The following is an 8,156-nucleotide window of genomic DNA, read 5'->3' as shown; positions in this document are numbered from 1 at the left end:
ACTGCAACCTCTGCCTCCCGGGTTCAAGCGATTCTGCTGCCTCAGTCTCCCTAGTAGCTGGGATTACGGGCATGCGCCACCACGCCTGGCTAATTTTTTGTATTTTTAGTAAAGACGTGGTTTCTCCATGTTGATCAGGCTGGTCTTGAACTCCTGACCTCAGGTGATCCGCCCACCTTAGCCTCCCAAAGTGTTGGGATTACAGGTGTGAGCCATCGTGCCCAGTTGATTTATCTTTCTATGTTTCTCCATCTGTTTCTCCATCTCTCTCTCTGTATTAAGTGGTTAAATCTCAGTCAATCTTTATTTCACTGTCTCTCTGTCTCTACATGTCTCTGTTCTTCTGTTTCTCTGTCTCTGTTCTCACCTCTGTCTCTCCCCTCACCCCACACTCTGTCTCACACACACCAGGAGCTCCATAAATGTTTGTTCTTAGCCGCACTCTGACCACGCCTCTTTCTCTTATGTGTCTCTCCATCTCTGAGTGGCTCCCCTCATCACATCCCTGGATTTTATAACCATATGCTGGTGGGCCTGCCCTCCCCGCATGCACATACACTAGCCTGGGATAAGCTGCTTCTGCCTGCTTATCTCCTGCGGGAATTGGAAATGCTAGTTTTCTCCCCACCTCCCCAAGACCTCCCCCCCACCTGCATCTCGTTCCCCAGAAGGAGATGAGGCATCTGGCCCCAGCCCTCAGCTTCATCCTCCATGCTGGCCTTCCCTCTTCCCTCACATGCTTGACTCCTTGCCCTCCTCCCACCTCCCCTCTCCCAACTGCCCCCTACACCCCCTGGGAAATGGGCTGGATGCCGAGCTTGGTGGGGGGTGGCTCTGTCCTGGGGGCCCTTGCCAGATGGTGTCCCTAGGGGCCAGAGCATGGAGCTGTCCCTTGCTGGGGCCTTTAATTAGCACAAACCTTCCACCCTCCACCTTGTCTGTTTTCTTTCTCCGAGTGCTCTTGGGACCTTGGGTTCTCCATCTTTCCATGTACGTCGCCCCAGAGGGCCAGGAAGGGGAAGCGGCATCAAGTGCCTGGAAAAACAGTCCCACTACTTGAGTTCCTCCCCAAGACTCAGGAGTTCCGGCCTCATGCCATCGTATTTCAAAATCCAGGCACTAGATATGCCACGTAGAAGCCAGGAATGTAGGCCCCCAGATCCCTCCCCTCTCAGACCCTGGGGTCTCAGTCCCTTCTCTCCAAGGACTCAGGAATTTGGGCCTCTGATCCTCCTGGCCACCCTACCCGTCCCTGCATCCCTCCCACCCCCCGCACCGGCCGCATACACACACACACACACACACACACACACAGGACTTAGGACAGATGTTCACCGTCTGATTTCCAAATCCTCCTGGGCCCATGTGGGGGTGGGGAGAGATTGGCAGTTAAATCCACCGACTGTAAGACTTAAGACTAGATATTCTGACCTCTGTCACCCTCTTCCAAGTGCACCATGCTGCAGGCAGCAGACCTAGGAGTTGAGTCTCCAGCCTCTCAAGGAACCAGGAGATCAGGCCATCAGCGTCTCAGCCAGCAAAGGCCTGAACCACCAGTCCCTTACAATCCTGTAAGTCCAACCCCTACTCCCAACCCCACCCCGCCATTTAGGGACACAGAGTCTGAGCCTAAGAACAGCGTAGAATCTGAATGTGGACCCCCCAGTTCTTACAGGTCCAGGAATGTCAGATCAGGGTCCCAGCCCCCCAGCCCTCCTTCAGGCTGCTCGAGGTCCCTCCCACCTGCTCGGCCAGCTGCGCAGCGTGGGAACGCCCCAGCTGGGCTGCATGGAGCCGTCAGGACAAGCTGCGCGGTTCCCAGCCTCCCTGCCTGCCCCGGCCCGGCACCGCCCCCTCCCAGCCGTCGCCCGGCAACCAGGCCGAGGGGCCCGGCCGGCCGAGTGGGGAGAGGGGCTGGGCCGGGACTGCGGGGTCCTGGGAAAGGAGGGGCCGGGGTCCTGGATTCCTCGGTCTTAGGACGTTTGCAGCAGTAACAAGGGAACAGCCCTCTGTTCCCCACTTTGAGGAGGGGTTCTGAGGCTGGGGGAGTCAAGGCAGGGGTCCCAAATGTCCCCCAGGTATCGGCGTGCCCTATTCCCGACCCGCAAGCAGGGGAGCCCCGGACCCCGCCTCCCCCAGGGCGCGGAAACTGGTGAGGCCCCAGGGGCCCCCATTTATAGCTCGGTTTCCACAGCGCAGTCCCTCCAGGACCTGGGCTGAGCAAGTTTCTTCCACTCTTTCCCTTCCCTCCTCTTCACCCCCATGCCTGCCCCTCAACCTCGGCAGGGCGCAGGTGTCCAACCCAGCCGGGACTCCCTCCTCGAACCCAGGTGTTCCGGCTCCCAGACCCCAATTGAGCTGGGGGCGCCCACCCGCCGGGGGACCCCGCCCTGCATCCCCCATTCATCTGCGTCCAGCCGCGGGAGTTTCTCAATGGGAAGAGGGCGGAGCTCCTGGGAGGCGGACCCGGGCGGGGCGAGCTGGATCGGGCCCTCTAGGGGTCTCCCAGAGACCCAGGGCGCGGAACTGGCAGGCGTTTCAGAGCGTCAGAGGCTGCGGATGAGCTCACTTGGAGGACTCCAGGCCAGAGACAGGGGTTCTCTAGGCTGGGGCGAAGAGTCGAGCGCGAAGGGGGCTCCGGGCCAGAGTGACAGGAGGAGGGCTTCCGAGGAAGAAGTTGACCGGGAGGCCCGTGCGACGGCAGATCTCGTGAACCTTGGGGAACACACGCTCAAGATGCGGGTCCCCGCCCTCCTCGTCCTGCTCTTCTGCTTCAGAGGGAGCGCAGGTACCGCACGAGAGGAGCGGATGAATATGGGGTGGGTGTGGGGGGATTGCTTGCAGGCTGCCCCTTCACTAGAGAGAAGGGAGTTGGGGGCTGGGACCCCTGGGTCCTGAATGAGGGGACTCTTGAAGGTGCTAAGCTCAGCCCTGCTGCCCCCAACTTTCCTAGGCCCGTCGCCCCATTTCCTGCAACAGCCAGAGGACCTGGTGGTGCTGCTGGGGGAGGAAGCCCGGCTGCGGTGTGCTCTGGGCGCCTACTGGGGGCTAGTTCAGTGGACTAAGAGTGGGCTGGCCCTAGGGGGCCAAAGGGACCTGCCAGGTAAGACGGTTCTCTCCACGCTGGGACGGGCTGGCTAGGGGTAGAGTTGCTGGGCTCGGCTGTACCTGGAGTTTCTATTTTGACATTTTAAGTTTGGGAAATTGATGGACTTGGGTAAACATTTAGGAGTCCTGATTTTTGAGCTGCTTCTTTGGGGGTGACCCATAGAGTTTTGGAATTATTATGTTATTGTGAAATAGTAAACAGGCCAGGTGCGGTGGCTCACGCCTGTAATCCCAACGCTTTGGGAGGCTGAGGCCAGAGGATAGCTTGAAACTAGGAGTTTGAGACCAGCCTGGGCAACATAACAAGACCTTATCTCTAGAAAAAATATATATATTTTAAACAAATTAGCCAGGCGTGGTGATGTGCATCTGTAGTCCCAGTTACTCAGTAGGCTGAGGTGGTAGGATTGCTCAAGGATAGCCTTGAGCCCAGGAGTTCAAGGCTGCAGTGAGCCATGATCAAGCCACGGCACTCCAGGTAATGGTGAGACCGTGTCTCAAAAAAAAAAAAAAAAAAAAAAAAAGGAAAAGAAAGAAAGAGAACATAAATGCAAAAAAGTACAGTAAACATAAACGGAAGGTTTACCAAATAATATAGACACTCACACAGCCAATATCCAAGTCCACTGCTAGCTCCCCAGAGCCCCCGTATTCCTTTCCCCTATCATAGCCCCCCTCCCCCTCACTCCAGAAGTAGTATCTAACCTAACTTTCATGGCAATCATTTTCTTGCTTTCCTTTCTGAATTTATTACCCCCAAGTTTGCAGTGACTCTGGGTTGGGAGGGAGTTAGAGTCTCTATGGGCACAGTACCCACTCTTTAATAGTGTCTTACCACCAAATGTGTGGACCGGTCAGAACCATGGCGTGCTGCCTCCTCCCTGACTCCAGGGTGGTCCCGGTACTGGATATCAGGGAATGCAGCCAATGGCCAGCATGACCTCCACATTAGGCCCGTGGAGCTAGAGGATGAAGCATCATATGAATGTCAGGCTACACAAGCAGGCCTCCGCTCGAGACCAGCCCAACTGCACGTGCTGGGTAAGGACCTCGCCCACTTGTCCCCTGGGAGCCCAAGGGGGCAACCAGTACTAGCTGTGAGTAGCGGAGTCCAGGGAGCCCAGGGGAGTGGTCAACTGGAGCTGAGAGGATCCGGATCCATCTCTGACCCCAAATCTACCTTGCAGTCCCCCCAGAAGCTCCCCAGGTGCTGGGCGGCCCCTCTGTGTCTCTCATTGCTGGAGTTCCTGTGAACCTGACATGTCGGAGCCGTGGGGATGCCCGCCCTACCCCTGAATTGCTGTGGTTCTGAGATGGGGTCCGGTTGGATGGAACCACCTTCCATCAGGTGAGGTCCAAATTCCTGTGCTAGCCTTTGCCCATTCAGGAAAACTTGGGGTACACTCTGACCGCAGGCTCATCCCGAGGAGAAGACGACATGGGAGGGCAGGGTTTCAAGGGTTTGGACTCTTGAAATGTGATGCCGGGTAAAGATTCTAGGGCCAGACTACCTGGGTTCAAATCACGTCTCAGCCAGTTGCTAGTTGATTGATCTTAAGTTAGTTAACCTCTCTGTGCCTCAGTTGCCTTATCTATACAATTGGAATAATAATAGCATGCATGTCATAGGGTATTGTGAGGATTAAATAAATAAATACCTATAAATGCCCAAAAGAGTGCCCAACACATAGTGAACCCTATATAAGTAAGGCAAGCTTATCCAACCTGTTGCCTGTGGGCTGCATGCAGCCCAGAACGGCTTTGAATGTGGCCCACCACAAATTCATATACATTCTTAAAACATTATGAGCCTTTTTTGTAACTGTTTTAGCTCATCAGCTATCATTAGTGTTAGTATGTGTGGCCTAAGACAATTCTTCTTCCAATATGGCCCAGGGAAGCCAAAAGATTGGACACCCCTGATGTAAGGGGTAGATGGCATTATTATTCTTATCCATCCCTCCAGACCCTGCTGAAGGAAGGGACCCCTGGATCAGTGGAGAGCACCTTAACCCTGACCCCTTCCAGCCATGACGATGGAGCCACTTTGGTCTGCAGGGCCCGGAGCCAGGCCCTGCCTGCGGGAAGGGACACAGCTATCACACTGAGCCTGCAGTGTGACCTGTCTCTTATACACATCTAGATGTGTATAAGAGACAGGGCCCTGCCTGCGGGAAGGGACACAGCTATCACACTGAGCCTGCAGTGTGAGTGCAGCTGGCCCTGGGAAAGAGGGGTGTGGGGCCCTGACTCCTGGGTATGAGGAAGGAGGGGACTGTGGCCCCTGGGGAATGAGGAAACTGGGACCTGGATTCCTGGATCTAAGAGAGCAGGAGAGGGCCAGGTATGGTAGCTCATGCCTGTACTCCCAGAACTTTGGGAAGCCGAGGCGGGTGGATCATCTGAGTTCAGGAGTTCAAGACCAGTCTGGCTAACATGTCGAAACCCATCTCTACTAAAAATACAAAAATTTGCCGGGCGTGGTAGCACATGTTTGTAATCCCAGCCACCTGGGAGGCTGAGGCAGGAGAATCACTTGTATCCGGGAGGCAGAGGTTGCAGTGAGCTGAGATCGTGCCACTCGGCAACAGAGTGAGACTCGGAGCAGGAGAGGACAGATGGCTGGGGTCCCTGGGGAAAGAGGAAGCTGGGTCTTGACTCTCACATCTGGGAGAATAGGAGAGGATAGAAGTAACTGGGGGAATTGGGAACTGAAAGCCCAGACTCCTGACTCAAAGGGAGAAGGGGATTAGGGGCCCAGACTCCTGGGGTGGAGGAACCAGGAACTGGACCCCTAGGCCAGTGACAGAGGTGTTCCTGGTCCTTGCCCACCTGACCATTGTCCCACCCTCACAGACCCCCCAGAGGTGACTTTGTCTGCTTCACCACATACTGTGCAGGAGGGAGAGAAGGTCACTTTCCTGTGCCAGGCCACAGCCCAGCCTCCTGTCACAGGCTACAGGTGAGGACGAAGACCACCTCTCCCTAGCCCCAAGAGTGAGCTTGGGAAGGGCTGGGACCTGAGTAAGTGTGACGGAGAGCAGGGGCAACGCTAACAGCGCCACCATTTCCTCAGGTGGGCAAAAGGGGGCTTCCCGGTGCTCGGGGCCCGCGGGTCAAGGTTGGAGGTCGTGGCAGACGCCTCGTTCCTGACTGAGCCCGTGTCCTGCGAGGTCAGCAACGCCGTGGGTAGCGCCAACCGCAGCACTGCGCTGGATGTGCTGTGTGAGCTGGGGCGGGGCTGTGGGTGTGGTCAAAAGTGGGCGAGGTTTTCAGGGTGGCTGAGGGGCTTGGAGGGGCGGGGCTGGGAGAGTGGGCGTGGGGTATTAGGAGGAGGAGAGAGTGGACTTGGGGCATATTCTTGCGCCCTAGAGGGTGTGGTGTTTCTATGGGGCTGATCCCGGGTCAGGGGCTATTCCTCCCCGGCCTTGTGACCCCTCATCTCCTTCGTCCAGTTGGGCCGATTCTGCAGGCAAAGCCAGAGCCCGTGTCAGTGGACGTGGGGGAAGACGCCTCCTTCAGCTGTGCCTGGCGCGGGAACCCGCTTCCACGGGTAACCTGGACCCGCCGCGGTGGCGCGCAGGTGCAGCCCTAAATCTGAGGCGGTGGCTGGCGGGGGACCAGGCTTCCCTCCAAATCCGGCTTCTGACGCCCCTTCCCTGTCGCAGGTGCTGGGCTCTGGAGTCACACTGCGCCTTCCGTCGGTGGGGCCGGAGGACGCAGGCGACTATGTGTGCAGGGCTGAGCCTGGGCTCTCGGACCAGGGGGGTGGCGTCGCGGAGGCTCGGCTGACTGTGAACGGTGAGAAGGCGGGGCTTCCTAGGGGACCTAGCCCGTCCTGGGATAGGGAGTGGACAGAAGGGGCAAGGGCTAATGCAGTAGGAGTGGCCTGGAAGGAGCTTTACACCCAGCGGGGCCTGGAGACCGACCTATTGAAGGCGAGGCTTTTAGGGGAATCGGAGTTTGGAGGCAGCATGGCCTGATTGATTAAGGTTAGCGGAGAGTGCGCTGGCCAGACCCGGCTTTGTTACAGCCTTTGGGGAGGGCAAGGCCTCTCCTCTGAGTGACCCACCGTCTCCATCCCAGCTCCCCCAGTAGTGACCGCCCTGCACTCTGAGCCTGCCTTCCTGAGGGGCCCTGCTCGCCTCCAGTGTCTAGTTTTCGCCTCTCCCGCCCCAGATGCCGTGGTAAGGAAATGTCACTCCTCCCGTGACCCATCCAGCTGTGATCCCTGACCTCCCACCTGGCCCCCTGAAACTACTGTGACCATCTCTGACTTCCCAGACATCCCTCCTGCTTCTTCCTCCCCTCCTCAGTCTCCTCGGTGTCCTCCCTCTTTTATGCCCCCAGGTCTGGTCTTGGGATGAGGGCTTTCTGGAGGCGGGGTCGCGGGGCCGGTTCCTGGTGGAGACATTCCCTGCCCCGGAGGGCCGCGGGGGACAGGGTCCGGGCCTGATCTCTGTGCTACACATTTCGGGGACTCAGGAATCTGACTTTAGCAGGAACTTTAACTGCAGTGCCCGGAACCGGCTGGGCGAGGGAGGTGCCCGGGCCAGCCTGGGTCGTAGAGGTGAGACCCCAGCCCTAAGACCCCAAATCTGGAGAGTCTAAACCCCACAAACTCAGGGATCCCCCAGCCGATGGTTGCGAAACCTCAGACCCTCAAATGCAGAGACTTCCAAACCTTGGGAGTCTCAAAACTGTGGCTCATTGATTCCCAAGACCCCCCCAACCACAAATGCCTTCACATTCTGAATCCTAAACCGAGAGACTCCTCACACCTAGGGACCCCAAAAAGAGAAACTCTAACGATTGCAAAGCAAATTGCAAAGTAAAGGACCCCTCAAACTCCAAGACTTCCTAAAGCCAGGGAGTTTAAACTCACTCTCAAACTTGGGGAACCCCAAATTCAAGGGCCTTTGAATCTCCAAATGTGCGACCTTTTGAACCCAGGGATCCCAAACTCAATCCCTGAGCCCCCGCTTCCTGGTTCCCCCTCAGCCTTCTCAGGATGTCCCCTCTGCTCCCTGCAGACCTGCTGCCCACTG

At 57.2% G+C, this 8,156-nt stretch overlaps 1 protein-coding gene across 1 annotated transcript in view; it reads left to right on the top strand.

Moving 5' to 3' along the window:
- Positions 1 to 2,198: 2,198 nt before the first annotated feature.
- KIRREL2 (kin of IRRE like 2 (Drosophila)) overlaps positions 2,199 to 8,156 on the top strand; it is a 15,166-nt gene continuing 9,208 nt past the window's right edge. Inside the window, 12 exon segments of the mRNA XM_011984871.1 lie at positions 2,199 to 2,788; positions 2,954 to 3,103; positions 4,000 to 4,149; positions 4,296 to 4,456; positions 5,075 to 5,225; positions 5,965 to 6,070; positions 6,185 to 6,333; positions 6,564 to 6,691; positions 6,777 to 6,909; positions 7,195 to 7,295; positions 7,459 to 7,678; positions 7,894 to 7,939. Of these exon segments, the coding sequence (XP_011840261.1) occupies positions 2,263 to 2,788; positions 2,954 to 3,103; positions 4,000 to 4,149; positions 4,296 to 4,456; positions 5,075 to 5,225; positions 5,965 to 6,070; positions 6,185 to 6,333; positions 6,564 to 6,691; positions 6,777 to 6,909; positions 7,195 to 7,295; positions 7,459 to 7,678; positions 7,894 to 7,939 (2,021 nt within the window). The 5' untranslated portion in view covers positions 2,199 to 2,262.

This window comes from Mandrillus leucophaeus, unplaced genomic scaffold, assembly GCF_000951045.1.
Source record: "Mandrillus leucophaeus isolate KB7577 unplaced genomic scaffold, Mleu.le_1.0 Scaffold274, whole genome shotgun sequence".
Lineage (NCBI taxonomy): Eukaryota > Metazoa > Chordata > Mammalia > Primates > Cercopithecidae > Mandrillus > Mandrillus leucophaeus.
Note: the sequence above shows the minus strand (reverse complement) of the source record. Positions and strands in the feature narration are given on the sequence as shown.